The following is a 20956-nucleotide window of genomic DNA, read 5'->3' as shown; positions in this document are numbered from 1 at the left end:
GTCTGAGAAGTATATGCTGAACCAATGTGAGTAGGATGTGCAGAGAACCTCAGTGAGTCCCAGGAAATGAAAGGCCAGTGTGACTGGAGTGAGGAGAGCTCAAGCGAGCATGCAGGCTCTTGTCGGCCGGCCATGGGAGGGAGAGGGACGGCAACCCAGAGAAGTAAGTGTAAGTGTAAGTAAGTGTAAGTGTGTGAGAAAGATTCTCAGAAGAAAAAAAAAGCTCAGGGACTTCCCTGGCGGTCCAGTGGTAAAGAGTCTGCACTTCCACTGCAGGGGGTGCGTGTTCAATCCCTGGTTGGGGAAATACGATCCCGCATGCCGCGTGGTGTGGCCAAAAATTAAAAAAAGAAAAGACGCTCAGATGTTTTCAAAAGGCCACTGGTTGTAGTGCAGTCAGATTGGAGGGGGCCATTGTGGGCAGGGGAGAGCAGTGAGGAAGCCTTTGGTGATTTAGGGCAGGGGACGGTGCCGTTGCGTCTAGAAGGTGATGGGGGAAGGGGAGAAAAGGGGAGAATTGACAGGATTTGGGGTCATGTGGATGGGGGGGTGGAAGAGGAAAGCCAAGGTCAGTGATGTCTGCCAGGCTTCTGGCTGTGGGTCAGGGATGCAGGGTGATGATGCTAAGGCAGGGCACGAGGGGAGAGCCAGATTTGTGCGGGGGGAGAGTGAGGGAGTCTGAGAATTCAGATCATGACAGGATGAATTTGAGGTGTCACTACGACAGCCGATGAGGATGTCAGGTGGGCAGCTGGTGCATGTGCAGTGCATTGGGGCTCAGAAGAAAGCTGGGCTGGAGGTGAGCCTGGGTAAGGATGAGGTCACCCGGAAGAGTGTGGGGTGAAACAGCCTGTGATGAGTCCCGAGGAACCCACCCTCTCGTGGCAGAGGAGCATGAGTGCCAGAGAGAGCATAAAGTAGGAGAATGGGCCATCCAGCGTCTGAGGGTGTACCCAGGGGGGAGGTCACCGGCCAAATGTGGCAGAGGGGTCAAGGAAATGTGCTGTGGATTTAAAGACTGGATGTCACGGGTGGTCTGAGTGCAGCCCCCCTGGAATGCTGCCAAGCACAGCAGGGGCGAGGAAATGCAGGAAGCAGGTGTGGATACCCTTTTGGGAAGTTTGGCTGTGGAGGGGAGAGTGCGGGAGAGACCCGGAGGGAATTACTGGGTTGATGGAGGGTCCCTTAAACGGAGCCTGTAACATGTTCATTTAACACTGGGGGACCTTGTTGAAAGGCACAGGCTGTTCCCTTGAGAGGAATCATCAGACAGGAGGCTCCTGATATAGCAGTGGGAGCGGACAGTACCCAGAGTCCAGGTGGGCAGCTCTGCCTGGCCTGGAAGATGGAGAGAAACGGGTAAGGACAGGGCAGGTGTGCCTGTAATTGGTCTCTCTTCTCCGATGAGGGGGACACCTTTGCTAACTGGAGGAAGAATGAATGTCCAAGGTGGGAGGGGTGGAGGCCCACACTGTGAATGGGAGAGCTGGCTGCCCAGTGGGGCATGGTGGGATTGCCAGGGACTAAGGCTGGGCCTGTGCCAGTTAACCTGAACACAGTGGAACCAGCCCTGCTCTGGCTCATAACAGCCCTCTGCTCAGAGCCACGCTAAGTTGGGCTGCTGGGTACAAGAGACAGATGACAGGCTTGGGTTTTCGGGGACTAGCCTGAGGGTCCTTAAAATACCAGGGCCAGCTGGCTAGGCTGGCACGGGGGAGACCTGGTAGAGGCTGATGTGGCGCCTGGCAGATCGCTGTGCCTCCACAGACTCCCCAGACATCAGCTGCGCCAGGCCAGACCCGTATCGGTGCCGGTCCCGGTCCCTGCTTTATCCTGTGTCCGGCACACAGATGGTCCAGGAGGCACCTGAGGCACCGACCGCACAAACCAGGGTCTCCTGACCTGAGACCAACGCAGAGGCCAGCTCCCAGCCCCTCTCCAGCCCCTGGGCGGCCCAGTCCCCTGGTCAGGGATGGCACTGAGACAAACACACCATCAACGTTTATTGTTCAGCTCTCCCCAACAGGCCAGCACTGAGGCTGGGGGGCTGGGCCTCCATGAGAAGCGGTCAATCCAGGGGCCCCCCGTGTGGCCACCCTAATGTGCTCTGGGGCCTGTCAGGCCTCCCCCTAGGCTTTCCAGGTCCAGAAATCCTTGTGGGGTCTGGGGTATGTCAGACCTGGGAAAGCTGCCTTTGTGGAGGAGCAGGACATGGGGGGAGAGGCCACGTGATGCCCCAGAACCTGCCAAGTCCAGCAACAGCATGTGACATGAGGGAAACTGAGGCAAGAGTGTAGAAGCCAGAGGAAAAAGCGACAGGGAGTCTGAAAAGTGAGGTGGGGAGGACCAGCATTTTCCAGGCCCTGAACCTGAACAGGGTGAGAGGGAGACTTCCAGGGACCCCTCCCTCCTGGCTTCTGGAAGGGTGAGCAGGGGCTCTGGTCAGTCAGGGGTGAGTCCTGAACAGCTCCATCCCACGAGGGTGTCTGCAGGGTAGCCAGGCTTGAGGGGCCCTCAGTGCCTGGATGGGTCCTCTGGGCCCCCACCCTTGGTCTGCCCTGGAGAAGAAGCAGAGAAGGGGCCGGCAGCCTCATCCCTGCTGGGCCTTCACTGAGCCTTTTTGGTCACCTTCTGATTCTTCAGCATCACGTAGGTGATGAACACGCCTGGAATATACAGACCAGAAAGGTCAGGTAAGAAAGCTCAGGGCTGCTGGGAGGCCAGAGCAGGACACAGCATGGGAGAGTGACCCACACAGGGGGCCAATCACCTACCCAACCACACTCCAGGCCACCTGGTCATCTCCCCAGTTGTTCATCAAGTCACACATCCACCCATTCATTCAAAAAACATCAGCCGGGTGCCTACCACAGGCAATTTGCTGAGTTTAGCGCTTCCAGTTCTACAGGGAATAAGATCCACCCAAGTGTCCATCTACTCACCCCGTCAACCACCTATCCTCCTGCCTCCCCACGGACCCACTCGGCATCCGTCATCCACCCATCCCACCAGCCAGACACCTGACTGGTGATGCATCCAAACCACTTTCTTGAGCACCAACTCAGTGCCACAGATTGTGCCGGGGGCTGAGTACATAGCAATGATAAAGCAACAGTCCTTGCCCCTTAAGAGGTCCACACACTAGACCCTGGGACACAGAGAGGTGCAGGGATCTTGAACCGGGGTGACAAGGGGGTGAGAGGTGATGGAGGTGTGAGCAGAGTGATGGTGGTGGTGGACGGAGCAGGAAAAAGGGAGACATCCCATTAGAGTCCAGTGAGCCTGGGGCATCGGGAAGACTGACTTAAAGCCCTGAAGGATGAACAGGGAAACCCCAGGGGATGAGTTGGGGGCAAGGAGCCTCACGGAGATGTACAGCCAGTGACAAAGTGTAGCAGCATGTTCAGGGCTGGGAGAGGGTCATGGGGTCCCTCAGACACGCTGCCCAGGGTTGGGGGAACTTACCCACAAACAGGAGCAGCAGGAGGCCGGCAGCTAGTGGGATGGCAACGGCATAGGCTTGGGGCAGGAAGTACTTGTGGATGACATGCTGACTGTCGATGAATGGCTGGCATCGAGGGCAGAGCTCTGGTAAGCATTCCTCGCCCTGCTCAGCTCCACAAGCCCAAACATCCCACCTCCTCCGTCTCCGGGGCTGACCCCATCAAAGCACTGAGACTGCATTTGCTTTTCTTTAAGATGATGGCACTTGGGGTGCCTTGGTTTGTTCCCTTCCTTCATTTATCTAATAGTTGTGTACGGGGCACTTGCCTGGTGCCTGCCCTAAGTTGGGGCTGGGGACCTGGCAGAGAACAGAAGACAAAGGACTTGTCCTAAGGCCCCCACAGCTTAGCAGGGGCAAAGGGTACATGAGGAATCCTCGAATGATTCCCAACCTGGGCTCCAAAGTCTTCTTTACTAATATTTTTCTCCAAAGGATACCAAGTTCTGCAAGATTTTGCCTTCCAAACACTACACTTTTAAAGCAGTAACCAAGAACTTTTCCCATAGGGAAAAGAAAAATCTTAAAGACTCTCACAAAATCCACTGGCACCTGTCATGCCCAGGGGCCCGCAGGATAACGAGATAACGACTAGAACTCCCATCAAAGGCAGTGCAAATCAAGGACAGGACTTTACAGGGTAGTGGTTAAGGATTCCACCTTGGGCCTGAGGCTTCCCCCTGAGCTTCCGCTTCCTCGTGTATAAAATGGGGGACACCGCTAGCATCTTCCTCATAGTGCTGTTCTGGAGCTTTCGTGAGGTATGCAGGTAAAGCACCTAGCACAGCACCTGTCATCACATTGCAGCTGCTTAAATGATGTTAGGAGTTGGCCTCAAGATCCAGGGATGGGAGGTGAGAGAGGACGGGGCAGCACACATACCAAGAGAATCACCCAGACGGTGTAATAGGTGAAGATGATCAGGCTAACGGCGACGAGGCCGAGTCCCACCACCTGGTCTGTTCCCGTGGCCTGCAGAAAAGGGAGAACTCAACTGAGGCAGTGATGCTCCATTTAGGTGCAGTAATGAAGGGGGGCGTTGCAGCCTGGTTACGCCCATTCACTCAGCAGACGTATCAGACGAGGCGGACTAGGTCAATTTTAGGCCGGGAGAGAGAGCGCCGGGCCAAGGCCTATCATCCGTACGACGGACCGGCGGGAGAGCGATGCCGGCTCCAAGTACTCAAGCCCCAGCTCCTGAGCAGACCTAGGACCCCACCCCCAGACGCCCCCGTTTCCCGCACTCGGCCCCAAGCTCACCATTTCCCCAGCGCTGCGGGCACTGGGGCAGCAAGCCTCATCCGGTTCCGGATCCGGGCCCTTCTGGCCTTGGGCCGCGGGGCACGCCGGGAGTCGTAGTCCTTAGGCCGGTCCAGGACCACATCGCCCGAGACAGGCAGGGACCGCCTCCCCCTTTGCATGTCGGGAAATGTAGTTTCTCAAGGGCATTATGGGCCGCGTTCCCGAATCTCTAGGGAATGGGACAGAGAGGGGCGGGGGGGAACTCAGTCTGGCTGGCATTTGTGGTCTCAATCCTGTCGAACTCGCCCGGGAACAAAAGCCCCTCTCTCGATGTCCCAGAGTCCCATAGCCAGAGCGGGATGGGGGTGGGTGGTCGGAAGTCCCATATTTCCGATGGAGAAAATGAGGCTCAGAGAGGGGCGCGCTCTTGCAGGAGATCACAATCTGAGTCAGTGGTGTAGCCGACTTCAGAACCCGAGGGCACTACTTCCTGGTCCCGAGGCCCTAACTTGTCTGTTGAGGGTAGGGTGCAGAAAAAGTTCACCGACCGGCCTGGGGTGGGAGGAGGGGTTGGCTGGGGCCCCCAGGGATGGGGAGGATGTCGACTGGCTGTGAGAGGGCACCCCCTTACCATGCCAGGCTTCCCTGGCGACCCTTCGGGTGTCCTCTCTTCACTGCGTGAATGAGGCTAGGGTGACCCTCCCTTCCTTCACCGTCTGCCTCTCGGGCCCTGGGTGTCCCGCAGCCCAGACAGGTCTTCGGACTGGGCCGGTGTGCAGGCCCCTCCCTAGGCTTGGAGGCCAGATCATCTTCGATGTCTCCTCCAGCTCCGAGGTCCGGAACACTGTCTCCTCACAGCTCATGGGGCTGGCTGCTTCTCCCGCATCCGGTCTCACTGGGATGCCACACATCCCAGGGAAGTGACCTTCACAGCTGGGCAGGGTTCCCTCCTCTGTGCTCCATAGCCCCAAGTGTGGCTCCAGGATGACACTTATCACTGCGTTTTAATTAGCTGATTTACTTGTTGATCTGGCCCACGTGACTGTGAGCTCCCTGAGATTAGCATCTGTGGTCACTGCTGTATCCCCAGTGCCCAGAGTGAGGCTGGGCACAAGTAAGAGCTTTGAATCAGTCAACCACCTTTAAAATTTTGGTGACTTCTGGAATGCTACAGAGGACAGCATGTGGAGACTCCAGGCCTCCTGAGGGGTTGTGTGGAGGCTCTCGGTGTGTTATCTTCACTTGGGGGGCCGGGCACACAGAGATCGGGTCTGAACTGGGCATGACGCGCTCCTGCTGGCAGCATCTGTCTCCTTGGGTCGTCCAAGCCCATCACAAAGCTGAGAGGGACGTTTTTTCCCCCTACCACTTTGTATACTGATTTTTCACTAAGCATTACTGTGTTCCAAAGGAGCAACCTTTTTTTGGCCTACAGCCCAATTCCTTCCCTCTCTGTCTCAGGAGAATTTGAGCTCAGCCAGGAGCCACCTTTTCCCTCCCCAGGTGTGCACAGAACAGAGGAAAGGACTGAGAATCAGCCTCCAGGGTTTACAGGGGCCATGAGTGGGCATCAGCACTAAGAAAGGGTGGGGACAATGCGGTGCTGTGGCAGGGACAAGGCCTGGTAGTCTGGTCCCTTCTGGCTTGTCCAAAGCCCTGAGGATTCCTGCCACTTCTGAGCTCATTAAAGGCCCAGGGTGACTTGCCTTTCCCAGAGCTTGGCTAAGTCAGCTCTTCTGAGTCAGGGGCAGAGAGTGAGGGGTGGTCCCGGCCTGGAGACGGTGCTGGCCTGTGGCTTTAGAGAGGCTGGGGAAACGCTCGGCACCTCCCGGGGTCTAGCTCCCTAGGAAGGCCTGTATACCCACTTTCTCATTTGATTCACAACCCCATTTGCAGCTGAGAAAACTGAGGCACAGTTGTTTGTCCTCAGGCATGCCTGTTAGAGGCTACCTGACTCTGGGGAGGTTAGAACTTGGGCTCTGAGGTCAGAGCTGCCACCTAGTAGGTGTGAGACTGGCAAGAAACTGCCCTTCTGGGCATCGGTTTCCTCCCCAGAAATCTGGAGTAATAACAGTGGTGGTAATTGTGATAACTACAGTCAGGACTTTGAGAACCCTGGGCACCGACATCTCCCCCACCCCCAGCATGTCACCTTATACATCCTGCTTCCTTCTGATGCCGTCTGTGACCCCGACTTCAACTCAGTAAAACAAACAAAAGCCAACATGCCATAACAAACAAAAACTGCAACATTTAATTTTTTTCCCCCCAAAACCAAGACACTGACACTAGGCTGATTTCCCTTTACAATGTTATTTTCTACAATAGAAGCTGGGACAGAGATACAAACACAGCCCACTGAATCAGGGGGTGGCGGTGTTATAACATTCTGTTAGAAAGGAGGGGTGTTAAAAAAAAAAAAGACCTCCCCTCCCCCCATCTCCTTGCTCACCTCCCTAAAGAGAGGAAGCCATGGACATTCTCCGTCCTGGCAGATCATGCCATGCGGTCAGTTTGTGGGGTGACCAGAAAAAAAAAAACAAAAAAAAAACTAAAAATATTGTAGACCTTTATTTCTTTTCTTTAAATCTCCTAATAAAAACGTTAAACTGTCTTTCAAGAAGATTCCAAACTGGCATTGCATAGACCAATTCCTTTCCAAAAATATCTCTAATATACTCTTTCTATCTCTCTCTCTATATATATAGGATTTTAAGTCCAGAGCTGTGGGCACCTAATGGGAATTCACTGAGCTTGAGGCGACCAGAGGGCCGAAGAAGGAGCTCCCACGTGGGGATGAGGCCAGGACTCCAGGCCTCCGGCTCCAGCCAGCATTAATTTGGTTGTGGCCGAATTCTGTTAGTCCAATTACCCTGGCCCAGGGCCTAGCGTGGGAGGGTGTGGCAGGCTCTGTCTCCTTCTGGGTGACTGTCAAGTTCAGACCTCGCCTAGGTTGGGGCTAGGGTTCCTGGTTTGGGGAATTCTCCCCAACAGCACCAAAGCCAGCTATTTTATGTCTAAAGCCCCAGAACTTTGAATCAGACCCCGAATACACCCTGAATGCATCTCCTCACTGGGCTGAGGTCATGAAGACACAGAAGGGAAGGACAGCATTCCCCCATCTTCTGGGGGATCACTTCAACTGGAGACAGTGCGGCCAGCTCCCTTTTAAAGTGCCAGGTGTCTGTGGGGCAGGAAGGGACCCGCAGAGCTGACCAGAGCCTTCTCCAGCCAGAGCAAATGCTCCGTCCTGCCTCAGCAGGCACCTTCTAACATTCATTTTCTAAAAGTTAGGTAATTAAAAACAACAACAACAAAAATCCTAGAAATGCTCTGGTCCCAACGCCAGGAGGTTCCAAGACCAAGACTCCAATTCTTGCCAGGGGGGCAGAAGGGCAAGGACCCCTCCCAGCCTGGGGAGGAGACACCCCCATCTGCACCCCACTCAGATCCCCAGCCCTGCTGGGACCCAGCCAGCGGGTAGGGAGAGAACAGAACCACCTCCCCTCGCCTGGGGGAGGAGAAAATACCAAACTGTGAACTCTAAAAAAGAAAAGAGAAAGGAAGGAAGGAAGGAAAAAAGAGGAAAAAAAGAGGAAAGAAAAGGAAAAAGGAATAGGGCTAAGTAAACACCAGCCTGCTGGGTTTATACAAAGTGAGTGAAATTTAAGAGCGGCAGGGGGGTGTCTATCCAGGGACTGGCTGGCAGTCAGAACCCACCTTCAAGCAAGTAACGAGGACTAGGGCGGGGAAAGTGCTGAGAGCAGAGGATTTAGGGAGGGGCGGGGGCGGGGGCAGGGCCAGACTGCCCCCCGCTGGGAAAACCCCATTAATGGACCCCACCTCGCCCTTGCCCAGAGAGGGGATGCTTTCAGAGGATGGCTGAGGCTTTTCTGGCCAGGAAGCCAGCTCCAGGCCAGTCCAGTCACAGCCCACCTGCCTCTCCAGCACTGGCCCCGGCCTGGGCCAGCTGACCCTGAGGGGAGAGAAAGGGTGCTTTGCCTGCCCAGCCCAGCCCAGCCAGGCCACTGAGCTCCAAGGGCTTGGGAGGCACCTGCCCTGGCCTCCTACTGGAAGCCAGCTGCTCAGGACCCAGTCCCGGGCAGAGGGGAACCACCGACCACGCTCACACCTTTCTCAGCACGGGGCTCGGGCCTGAGCTGGAGCTAACTGGAGGGGGGAGGGGCAGTGCCACGTTCCAGCCGGGCTGCTAGGGCTGGGCTGCTGACTGCACAGCAGGCAGCGCCCAGGAATCCTTGGGAAGGGCTCAGAGCACGGGCAGGTGAGGGCCAGGGCGCTGTGCTGGAGACAAGCGTGTGCAAAGTGCAGGCTGCCAGGGCAGCAGGAGAACATTCGTTGCAGGGGGAGGTGGGGTCTCAATCTGGAGTGTGGGTGGGGTTTGAGGTCTTGGTTCCCAGGAGGAGGCCGCCAGCAGGTCCCCCGGGACACAGGGAAGGGACGGCTGAAGCACTGAGCAGTCCGAGGGCCATGGTGGCAGGATTCCAGGGGTGGACTGGCCCCCCAAGGGCACGGGAGCAATGGAGCAAGGCCCTGCCAGGGCCACTGGCTGGGACAGTGCTCCTGGAGTGAGCAGGGACACAGGACAAGAGGCCCCTCAGCCACAGGCATCCCTGCATGTGCAGGAGTTGCTGCATGTCCTCGCTGAGGGGCCAGGTGGGTGTCCAGAGGGGCAGTCCCCGCCGTGTTTGTCTGGCCCACCTGCTTCACGGGCCCATGTGTCCTGCCCTCTAGTGGTTCAGAGGAGAATATTCACAGTGGTGCCCGGGGCCCTGGCGGGCCATGAGCGTCCCAGCAATGATGGGAGGTCAATGGAATGATGCTTTGGGGCTGGAGTGCACGGAGCAGGCACAGATGAGATGCGGCACGGATGGTGATCCGAAGGGGAAGGTCCCTTGTGGAATGACTTGCGTCTGGACGCCTGTGAAGGCAGGGCCCTTCTCCAGCCTGGATGCCCGCTCCTCAATGGCTTTCAATCACGACTGGCTCATAGACCCCAGAGGAGACCCTGCGGGGAGAGACAGGTCAGCTTGTCATCCTTGATGGTCCTTTGGGCCAGGTCCTTTGGGCCAGGCCCTTGGGAGTACTTCACAAGCAGGCCCCATTTTGCAGAGAAAGAAACTGAGGCTCAGAGAAGTTGAATCACTTGCCCAGGGCAACACAGATGTTAAGTATGAGTCTGTAGGAGTGCAGAGCTGGCACAGACCATGCCCCAAGCCCTCCTGGGCACCGGCAGCTCTCACGCTGGGGTGTGCTGCGCCCATCCTCACGACAACTCTGGCAGGGAGGGTCTGCAGCTAGCCTCACTTGACAGGTGAAGAAACTGAGGCTCAGAGGGATTATGAGGCTTGCTAAAAGCGCAGTAGAAGGTTGGGGAGCTTGATTGGCTCTTCTCCCCACTGAGGGAGGCCAGAGCCACCCCTGGGATTGTGGACATTCAGGGCTCAGCATACAGCTCTGCAATGACCTTGCTGCCAAATAGATTGGTTCTTCCCGTCCTGCATCTCAGTTTCCTCATCCTCAGAGGGGGCTAGAGAGGGATGTCACAAAGCCCCAAAGAAGTGCCCTCTGTTTTCTTCTTGCCCACCCCACCCGGGGCAGCTGAGGCGGCCATGGAAAGATGGCAGTTGCAATTTCAAGCCTCAGCCAGTAGGGGTCAGCAGAGCAGCACCAGAGGGGAGGTCTGGAGGCCCTGCATGGCCCAGCCAAGCCCCCTTCTCGCTCCGGCTGGAGATGTTAAATGGGCACTTTCCCATCTGGCCCACAAGAACCAGGGGAAAAGGCTTCAGCACAACCCCGCAGGTGGGAAGCTCCACCACTCACTCATTCGTTCATTCATTCAGTGAGCCAGGCACACAGAAAGCATGCTGTAAGTGAATGATCATGAGAGGGCACTCTATAAAACTGTAGAGTTCAAGTCCAAGTTTGATCCTACCACCTCCTCGTCTCTGAACATCATGCAGCAGAAATCTGTGTTGCTCACTGCCGTATCCCCAGCACCTACGGATAGCTCAGTACCTGGTGTGTAGCTGGTGTGCAATAAATATTTGTTCAATAAATAAACAAGTCATCATCATCATTTTTTAGGAGTTCCCAGATCCAGGAGGAAGGGAAAGAAAAGGAGAATCCAAAATAAAGATGTATTAAGCCCCTGCTATGTGCCAAGCCTAGTGCTAGGCACTTACCAAGGTTCCTCAGAACCCCCAAAACCAAACCCAGGGCCTTTGTCCCAGGTTTCCAGGTAAGGTGGTGTGGTCCACATCATTTGACAGATGGGGAAACTGAGGCTCAGAGAGAAGTGACTGGTCCAAGGTCACACTGACAAGAGCTGGCATTCAAAGCTAGGTCAGTGGTCTACAGAGGCCATATGCTCTCACCACTATGCCCCAGAGCCACACTCGTGACCCACCCAGAACCTTCAGCCCTACCTGTTGGCCAGCTGGATGCCACTCAGGGTGGTGGAGCCATCGCGGCTCACGAACAGCCGGAGGTTGCTGTCTGTGGGGACACAGGGAAGGATGGGGGCTGAGCGGGGCGGCGCCACCAGGGAGCCCCTGGGCATCGTCCCTGGCCCGCCGGCGCGGGCAGCTCACCCTCAGTATTGCTGCCGTCCGTGAAGTCCTGGCTCTGCATGATCTTCTCCACGATGTCGTCAGCGTCAATCCGCGTGTCATCCACCCACGTCGGGTGGCTCTCCACGGAGTCCTTCTTCCTCCTGGGGCGGGGCGGGGCAGAGTCACAACAGTCAGGGCAGCAACAGGCACGACAACGACAGGACCAAGCACCCGCAGCACTCAGGAGGCTCAAAGTGCACGTGAGAGCTGGTCCAGACTGTATTCATTTAACCCTCACGTCAAACCCTACGTGCGGATGCTGCTAGGACCTGGTTTTACAGAGGAGGCCACGGAGGCCCTGAGAGGTTAAGTACCAGCCTCTGAGAGGCTGCAGAGCAAGGGAGCAGGCGGGGACAGAGGGGACACTAAACCGCACGCAGCAACCGCTCACTGAGCATGCGTGCCAGGCCGAGGCGCCGCGCCTGTGAGCGTCAGCTGGTTGAATAGCCACGCCCACGCCACTGCGTCGGGGGCCCCCTTGTCCCCCTGTTACAGGTAGAGAAGCAGAGGCTCAGGGAGCCACCGGCGGGGTCTGCTCTCCAGGAGCACGTATGGTGAGACTTACCGAAACGAGCGGTCCGACAGATGTGGGGGCCGGGGTGGCCGCGGCGGCTTCTCGGGGGGCCGGTGCTCACGCTCGCTGCCCTCGGGACCCTCCACAGCTATGCTGAGGCCGCCCGAGGCGCTGCTGCTGGTGGACGTGTTCCGGCGGTGCGTCAGGTCCGAGAGGCTGGAGGAGCGCGAGTGCTCGGTGCTGTAGCCTGGGGGGTGGTCGGGGATGTTGATTACCGGGAGCCGGGAGCCGGGGAAGGTGGAAGGCCAGGGGCAAGGGGCCGGGCGGGCACTCACCAGAGATCTTGGACTGCTGGCTGGCGTAGCTGGAGTTGCGGGAGTGGCCGGAGTGGAACACCTCCTCGGGGCTGGAGAGGTTCTGGTCCGGCTCCTCTGGCACCCCTGGAAGCCGGGTAGGGGCAGGGGTTACCAGTGTGCCCGCCCTCGCCCTTGCTCCTCCTCTCACCGAGTGTGGCGGGGGGGTGGAGAGCACATTATGTATTTCCATTTAAGAGACTGAAAAGCTGAGGTCCAGGGGAGCAGCAACCTGCCCCGAGCCGCAGGTCACCACTCGAACCCAGGGTCATTTGTTCATTCCACAAATATCTGTTGGGGACATCCTCCACGCCGGGCGCTCTACTGGGTGCTGGGAACAGGAGACGTGGTGTCACAGGCACCAATGGTGGGAAAGAAGAATGTTGAACAAAAATGACCCACGATCAACCACAACTGGCGAATGGCGCAGAGCAGGGAGCCTATGGGGGGGGTCTGTCCCAGTCTGGAATCAAGGAAGGCTTCTCTGAGGAGGTGGCCTTAATGCGAAACCTTCAGGATGCATGGAAGGGAGCAAGCCAGATAAGGCATCAGGGAAAGGGCCTTCCAGACAGAGGGAACGGCATAAGCAAAGGCCCTGAGGCTTGAATGGGCTTGGGTCTGTGTAGCTGGAATAAGGGGGTGCGGGAGACGGGGAACACACTTTCAGGCAGTGACAGCAGGAGATTCCAGGGAACCAGGCGGGGTCTGCCCAGGGCTCCATGAGTAAACCCCCCACCCACCAGTCCTCCTGGTCAACACAGGAAGCAAGGACTCATCCATCCTCTCTTCGGAGATGAGCACACCCAGGCCATAGGATGGACCCCAGGCCTGCCTGTGTCCCCACCCAAAGCCACATGGCTTTTCAAGTCAGCAGGTTCTCCGCATCTGAGGGGTTGCAGAAGAGGGAGAGCGAGAGGCAGAAAACCAGCTATAGAGGCTTGTGGGGGCTCAAATCCCACCCACCGTGGGAGAGGCACCTCTTCTACTTTGCACAAAAGGCTCCATATTTGCTGGAGTGGCCTGGTCCCCAGATCTCTCCTCTGGGGACCCCCACCCTGAAGCTGGAGAGAGCAATGGAGCTGGGGAGCCCCCATTCCTGCATGCAGCCCCCAGGCTGAGGCAGCTAAGAAGCCCAGCTTTCTGCTCTGGGCCCCACTAGGCTGGGTGTGCAGGAAAAACGGGAGTGGAGGGAAGCTGGCCCTTGGGGTCAGAGGGTCCCTCACTGCTCCCATCCCCTGGGGGCAGAATCACCCAGCAAACAGGGCCTGAGGCCCTGTGCCCTAATTGCTCTTGCGGCACAAATTAGGGCCGCCGCGTGCCACCTTGCTTACTGATCAGCTAAGGGGCAGTCCTCCTCCCAGCTCTGAGCTCACCCCCAGGGAAGGGGTGCAGAGGCCAAGGCTCATGCTCGGAGGGGCGTGCTTCACCCCGCACAGCACTCAGGGTTGCGGGGTGGTGCAGGCTGGAGCCTTCTCTCCTGGCATCACCTCCCCCTCTTAATTGCCACACTGATTCCTCTGGGGATTCAAGCTCATTTGCATTTTTCATAATATTAGTAATAATGATAATTTAACAAAACACGTGCTGGGAAATACAGAGGACGTACTATGTGCCAGGCAAGGCACGCACGTACGTTTGCTCAGTTCATCCCCAGAGCAACCCAAGATGTGATTGCTACTGCTGATCCCATTTTGCAGAGGAGGACGCTGAGACCTGGAGAGGCAAAACGGCCAGTCAAGGTCACGCAGCAAGTAGCAGAGCAAGAGCTCACAGGACATCCCTCTGCCAGGAACACTGCACACCACACCCCAGATTCAGCTCAAATGACACCCTTTCAGGGAGCTTTCCCCGGTCGTCCCCAGGTGGACACCTTCTGTGTCTCTCTGACATCTCTCGTCACAGCTGTAGGTGGACATGCATTTGACATATTTATTGTCTCATTGACACCTGTCTCTCCTGCTAGGCCAGGGACCCGGTTAGTCTCGGTCCAGGGTGCTGCTGTGATCCTGGGGCCACGCACAGAGCCCGGATCACAGGAGGGGCTCAGACGCCTGCCTAATGGAAGCATGGGTGGGTGAACGCCATCCCACTAGCCTTCTCTTCTCAGCAAGCATCCCCCTTGGGACCTAGGGATATGGGGAGGTAAAAGCCTTCGGCCATGGGAGGGGTAGGGAGGGCAGGTGAGGAACAGTACCTGAGCTGAGGATGGTGGGCCGGGCCTTGGGGGGCCGGGACCCTGTCAGGGAGTTGGTGCCACTGCCACCGCTGCTGGTCCCGCCACCCTTACACGTCAGCTGCAGGGAGGAATCCTGGCCTGGGATGGAGATTGACTTGGCAGTGGACGGCGGCCTTGGGAAGACAGATGGGTGTGACCGGAGTGCCCCACTTTGGGGTCAGAGAAGACAGGGGAACCCAAGAGCCTGGAGGAGGGGACAGTCCCTTGTCCCCCCTCCCCGTGTCCAGGACAGAGCCCCCACCCCTCAGGCACCCTGCACCAGCACTCACGTCTTGAAGCAGGGGTCTCCAGAGAGCAGGAACATTCCAATGGTGACCTGTGCAAAAGCCGGAGAAATCAGCCACGCCCCATCCACCCCCCAGCCCAGGCGCCCGGCCTTCCTGTGGCCTCCCTGCTCTGGCTTCAGATGGGCTTGGACTCTGATCCTATCTCTGTCCCTTGCTGGCCCTGGCGAAGCCACCAAACTTCAGTGAAGCCCAGTTTCCTCGTGCAGAGGACAAAACTGATCCTAACGCCTACCTTGTGGAATAGTGGAGAGGATGCTGGGCACCTGGCACGGGGTGAGTGAGGAGGGAAAGTCAGCTACTGTCATTGCAAAACTACAGATAGACTGTGAGGCCCTCGAGGGAGGAGCCGCAGACACTCTCCATCCTCTGCGCCCCTCGCAGCCCTCAGAGCAGGTGAGCAGGTGGGAGGGAGGCTCTCGATGCCTACGCGGTGGGGAGGGGTTCACAGATTCCAACACAGAGGGCAGGGGCTTGTGAAAGTTTGTTGAATAAAGTAAAGCAAGAAGCCATTAGAAATGTAACATCCACTCGGGCAAAGATTTTGGCAATGGTCTAAACAAGGCAAGGTTTGGGTCCCCAAATCTGGGCTGGGATGGAGTGACAGGCAGAGGGGTGATGGGGTGGGAAAGAGGTGCTCAGATCACAGGGACACCTCTGACAAAAATGGTGACCGCTGGAGTGAGGCTTTGTTTTTAATGGATTGTTTCATATGGCCATGAGAGCAACCTACAAAGTACGTGATGGCCCCAGGCTGTAGACGAGGGAACTGAGACTCAGACTCAGGGGAAGGGACTGCTCAAGGCCCTGCAGACAGGATGTGGGGGAGATGGCCTTGAACTGGAGGCCACCTGCCCCTGGGGCCCCCTCGATCTGGCCTGAGGATGCACTGGGCCACTGGAGCGAGGCTGAAAGGGCTTGGCTCTCACAACAATTAGCCTGGACCTTTTCAGGTGCCTCTGGTTTCTTCGGCAAAAGGCCCAGGAGGCCCCAGAGCCCTTGCCTGCCACCTCTTGCCCGGCTCTGCCAGGCATAACATGCTCCCGCTGGGTCAGCTCGCAGAGGTGTGGTTACAGCAAGACTGTTTTCTCAGCCAGGTGGAAGGGTGTGGGGACGAGGAAGAGAGGCATGCTGGCAGCGGATGCCCAGATATCTCTGTCCCAAGAGGCCAAAGCGGCAGCTGCCTGGGGGGAGGGTGATGCCCCGGCTGGGCCCTCTGAGCAGCCGGCCGGGTCTGCCAGGTCCGGGCACGGCAGGCCATCTGCTCACTGATGCTCTGGGAGCTCAGGCTGCCTCATGACATGTGGGGCAGTGGTTGGGAGCTGGACCGCAGGGTCACGCGCCAGCTCTGCTTGTGACCCCAGGCAGATGATCTAACCTCTGTGCCTCAGCCCCCTGCGGTGCAAAACTGGGGCCAATAATAGATACCACACCCCACGGGGCTGTTGTCAGACACCACGAGATAGGGGGTGGTAAGCACTCAGCCAGGCTGAGCTCACCGAAGGTGCTCACCAAAGCGTTAAAGAGACTATTGGGTCCACCCCTGACCCCCGATTATGGATGGGGAAACTGAGGTCAGTGCCTGAGCCAGGCCTTCGATGGTGGCTTCCTGACCCCAGGACCCACGTCTTTCCCAGTGTCTCTCACTGCCTGTCTGGGGTGAGAACCTGTATTCTTAACAACCGTTCGGGGGACTCTGACACGGAGCACGTTTGCCCCCGCCCCTTGCTGGGAAGGGGCGGATGGGGCAGCGGAGCCCTGGTACCTTGAGGATGGAGTTGTCCTGTCGGGTGTTCTTCGTGTCATATCCCTCCAGCAGGCAGCAGCGCACTGTGGAGCCTGAGCCTGCAAACTCTGCCAGGTTCAAGTCGGCAAAGCCCAGCTGTGGGGACAGAGGAGAGGGTGGGAGGCTGAGGGGAGTGCGGGCGCATGGTTGGCAGCCCAAGGGTTAGCTTGGCAAGGTGGGATGGGGAGGGGAGGCAGAGCCCTCGGGCCCGCCCCACGGCCCAGAATGCCTGTTGCATAACCGGCACCCAAGGACAGAGGCCCGGGCTGGCGGCTCCAACGTGGCAAAGCCAGGAGCTCACATCCCTGAGCTGCACAAAGCGCCCTTTGTGCCGTGTCCCAGCGTGCACCAGGGCAGCGCCCGAGATGAAAGGACATTGTTGTCTGTGACACAGACGCATTGTTCCCTGGGAAACAAGGCCGTGCTGTGGGAGCCACCAGGCCAGCGGACAGGAGGGGAGGGAAGGCCCGTGGGAACTTGGCGTTGGGCTGGGAGGGTGGAGGGCACTGCAGGGTGAGCAGGAGACCCTGGCGGGAGCTGGAGTGAGGGGCTGGTGGGAACTCCCAGCTGCTCCTGCGATGCAGAAGGGAGCAAGGGATGCGGAGGGAAGCAAGAAAGTGTGAGAACATGGTTTATGAGCTGAGAAGGCCTCCTGGGTGGAAGCCAAGTCTGCCAGACCTGGAGGTTGAGGTTGGGGGGATGCTGGGCTTGGCGACTTGGAAGACGAACCAAGCCAATCAGGGACATTTATTGAGCACCTGCTGCATGCAAGTCTCTACTGCAGAGCTTAGGGCACATGCTTCAGACAAGGAAACTAAGGTTCAGAGCGGGGAAGTGACTTGCTCAGGGGCTCACACACCTTAACCGGCAGAGCCAGAACTGACACTAGGCCTGATCTGTGTCAAGTCTCACCACCTTTCTGGGCCTCAGCTTCCTCCTCTGATTAAGGGGAGCTGAGCCTGTGGTGGAAGTTTGATTACAGAATGGAAGGGAAGGGCCTGGCAGGTCTGACATGTGATATAGCAGGTTTGTGGGGGGGAGGGGGAAGGAGGTGGGATGTTCCGGCTGTTTGCTGGCAGTTTCTTTCCTGGCTGTCCTTCACCCACACGCATCAATAGGAGGAGAAATCTCCACTCCGAGAGCATCTTCCACAGCCCGGTTCTAGCCACCCTGCCCTCTGCTTTTGGAGAGGGCATCAGCGCCCCGGCCAAGGCGGAGTACAAGGCCTGGTCCACTGAGCTTCCTGGGCTCTGGTCGGTGGGAAGGAACACGCCCTGCACAGCACCTCCCTCGGGCTCTCCATGCAGAGTGAGGTGAGGCAGAGGCATGTCCCCTCTGGACTGACTGAGCCCACCCCCTGCTGCCGGGCGCCTCCCCAGGCCGCAGAGGGTGGGCGAGAGTCCCCACGAGAAGGGGGCTTAGGGCAGAGCAGGCTGATTCAAAGCCAGAGGTAACCCTTCCAGAGCCGTCTTCCCCCACCTTCCCCAGTGGAAAAGGTTTTAATGCGTAGGCCTGAACTGTCTGTGGGCACAGGGAAAGCCCGGCAACCACACAGATGTGCAACAGCGGGGCCTGGCCGAGCCCTGTTCACCCAGCCAAACGATGGGCCCCGCCGCTGTTAGACAGCAAAAGGAAATTTGTGATGACACAAAAACATGCCCATGATGTGTTGGTAAGTAAAAAACCAAGTTGCAGAATCTGTTTAGGACAAGTCCCCCTTGTGAATTTAAAAATCATATCACCTGCGTGTGCGCAAGTATACACAGAAGGTGCTCCTTGTATGATCCTCTAAACCATGTGCACACGTTTTATTCACTGCTCTGGACGTATATTTCATGCTTTTTTTTTTTTTTTTTCTTAAAAGGTCTGGAAAGACCCTAACAAATCAAAATGGTGGAGCCTGAGGAGGAGGCCTAGAGAGGAATGGGGTGGAAACCACCCTTTCCCTCTGAAAACCTCTGTCCCATTTGTGCTGCAACGAGCATCCACTGCCTCTATGTTAAGTGCAAAGACTATCAATAAAGATATTTCAAAAAAATTGGGACTTCCCTGGTGGTGTAGAGGTTAAGAATCCGCCTGCCAATGCAGGGGACACGGGTTCGAGCCCCAGTCCGGGAAGATCCCACGTGCCGAGGAGCAACTAAGCCCGTGAATCACAACTACTGAGCCTACGCTCTAGAGCCCGTGAGCCACAGCTCCTGAGCCCACGCGCCTAGAGCCCGTGCTCCGCAACAAGAGAAGCCACCACAATGAGAAGCCCGCGCGCTGCAACGAAGAGTAGTCCCCGCTCACCGCAACTAAAGAATGCTCGCGCGCAGCAGCGAAGACCCAACACAGCCAAAAATAAATTAAAAAAAAAATATATATATATATATATATTTCAAAAAAGTAATACATCTCATGGAGGGCAGGGCGTCTTCTGTTTGGGGCAAGAGAGGCGGCTGGAGGTTCATCTAGGAGCTTCTCTCATGCCTGTCCCATCCACCCATCCCGTCCCACCCCGCCACCCCTTCACATGGCCCCGCTTACCTTGGAGTAAGCCTTCCCGCCTTTCAGCTCCTGCATGGGAAACAGACGAAGGCAGCAGGATGACTAGGGGATCCCAGGGACCTCATGGGTCTCCCCAGTCCACCCCACCCCCCAATCTGACTCCCAGGGAAGGAGGACAAGCAAAGGGGTTGACTGACTCACTCAGGGGATGGGCCTAAAGCCAGTAGCCCCGTGGCCCTACCAGCGCCCCCTGGCCTCTCACCTTGCGCACCGACACACGGAAGATGCAGGGGTCCAGCAGGCCGGTGGCCGGGTTGGCACTCATCTTACACACGAAGGTGAACCTCTTCCGCCACCGCACACAGTTCTCTTGCACCTCCTCCCTGCAGGTCAGAGAGACAGTGAGCTCAAGGGTACAGGGTCCACTTTTAGGGAGGTGAGGGCCCTGCTGCCTTTGGGACGGGAAGGGAAGCTCTCACTTTTCACTTTGTATCACAAAGTGACTGTATTTTCATAACAAGAATCTGCTTGCGTACGTGTTATAAAAAAAACAACAAAAACATAAAAATGAAAAAATGAAAAAACACAAGGCGAGGGTGAGATCAGGCTGGGGGCAGCTGTCTGTTTCCAGCACTGCCTGTCCCACCCGCAACCTTGCTCTGGGGTCTTGGGAGCTCCTTCGGCTCCCGTTACCTCCCCCCAGCTGGACTGCCACTGGCCATCTCAAGTGAGCCTCACACGGTGTTCCCAGGATGGATTCCCAGCCCTTTTTACAGATGAAGAAACTCAGGCTAGATACACTGCCCAGTACTGCCCAGCCAGGAAACAGCTGGCCCTCAGCCCAGTGCTGCCTGGCTCCAGAGCCCCCTTATTCACCAGTAATAATGATGATAATAATAATAATAACAACAACAGCTAATGCTCATACGGCACTTCTATGTGCCAGGCACCACCCAAAGCACTTCACAAAACCAGCTGCCACAGGAGCCTTCTCCAAGTGCTGGCGATCCAAGGTCACGCTAACCCTCCCAGCAACCGTCTGGGGCAGCTACTACCCGTAGTCCCAGCCCACGTTCAAAGAAACCGGGAGCTCTAGGGCTAAGACCCCGGCCCGAGGCCCACCACTGGCGGAGCAGAACAGGGACTTGAACCCAAGCAGCCTGGCTCTGGTGCCACATGCTCAACCCTCCCCGCTGGGTCAGGGCGGGGTGGGGGGGCGGTGCTGGCTTTCCAGCCCCTGGAGCGCCTCCTGGACCTGAGGAGCACGACGACCAAGCCCACCAATTCAGCACCCCCCCCGCACTGGGGAGGCACCCTGTGCCCTGGGGGTGAGTGGGAGCCAGTGGGAGCAGTCCACCAAGCCTCTCCAGCTGCCTCAGGGGCCGGTGGGCCCCATGGGCGGCAGCGGCACGTGGTGGAAATGAGCCCCCCTGCCATGGCAGGACGTGCTCAGGAAGGGAGGGGCAGGCGTACGAGGCATGATCTCCAGCCTCATCCCACCTAACAGGAACGGCGAGTGGACAGCTGAGGAAGTGACCGCTCCACACCCTGGAGACCGCAGGGGCTCGGGTTAATGGCCAGATGGGGGCCGGTGGGCAGAGGGTCAGCACAGGTTGAGCATCTCCTGAACACGGGCTGGCCTGCTTCTCATGGCAACCCCAGAAGGAGACTCTGTGCCACCCCTTCTACAGCTGAAGGCACTGAGGCTCCCGGAGACCACCCAAGGTCACACCCCCGGTGATGGACAAAGCGGGATCTGAACTCAGGACGGTCCAACTGCAGAGTCAGAGCGCTCAGCCATCACCGTGGTTCACGGGTCAGGGGCTCGGGAAAGCATGGCAGACAGAACCCCCTGGGGTTGTGGAGCCAGCGGCGCCCTAATCTGCACCCGAGGCGTCTACCCATGCCTCTGAGTCC

The 20956-nt window shown here is 57.5% G+C and overlaps 2 protein-coding genes across 3 annotated transcripts in view; both read right to left on the bottom strand.

The window, feature by feature from the left end:
• Positions 1-1986: 1986 nt before the first annotated feature.
• DPM2 (dolichyl-phosphate mannosyltransferase subunit 2, regulatory) lies at positions 1987-4869 on the bottom strand. Its single transcript, XM_082469388.1, has 4 exons — positions 4763-4869; positions 4385-4474; positions 3466-3568; positions 1987-2666 (listed from the first exon to the last, which is right to left on the bottom strand). The coding sequence occupies exons 1-4, from the start codon at positions 4763-4765 to the stop codon at positions 2608-2610; spliced, it is 255 nt and encodes an 84-aa protein (XP_082325514.1). The 5' UTR covers positions 4766-4869; the 3' UTR covers positions 1987-2607.
• Positions 4870-6970: 2101 nt separating this feature from the next.
• The window catches only part of EEIG1 (estrogen-induced osteoclastogenesis regulator 1), a 36119-nt gene continuing 22133 nt past the window's right edge, over positions 6971-20956 (bottom strand). For both annotated transcript variants that reach the window (XM_082469386.1, XM_082469387.1), the window contains 10 exons: positions 19302-19422; positions 19079-19108; positions 16529-16645; positions 14749-14795; positions 14438-14592; positions 12226-12330; positions 11942-12137; positions 11356-11477; positions 11191-11260; positions 6971-9770 (listed from right to left, as the gene is read on the bottom strand). In XM_082469386.1, coding sequence (XP_082325512.1) covers positions 9725-9770; positions 11191-11260; positions 11356-11477; positions 11942-12137; positions 12226-12330; positions 14438-14592; positions 14749-14795; positions 16529-16645; positions 19079-19108; positions 19302-19422 — 1009 coding nt within the window. In that variant the 3' untranslated portion in view covers positions 6971-9724. The remainder of the gene's footprint in view (positions 9771-11190; positions 11261-11355; positions 11478-11941; positions 12138-12225; positions 12331-14437; positions 14593-14748; positions 14796-16528; positions 16646-19078; positions 19109-19301; positions 19423-20956) is intronic.

The sequence above is a fragment of the Balaenoptera physalus genome (assembly GCF_965194825.1).
Source record: "Balaenoptera physalus genome assembly, chromosome: 7".
Lineage (NCBI taxonomy): Eukaryota > Metazoa > Chordata > Mammalia > Artiodactyla > Balaenopteridae > Balaenoptera > Balaenoptera physalus.
The sequence above is the reverse complement of the archived record's forward strand: the minus strand, read 5'-3'. Positions and strand labels throughout refer to the sequence as shown.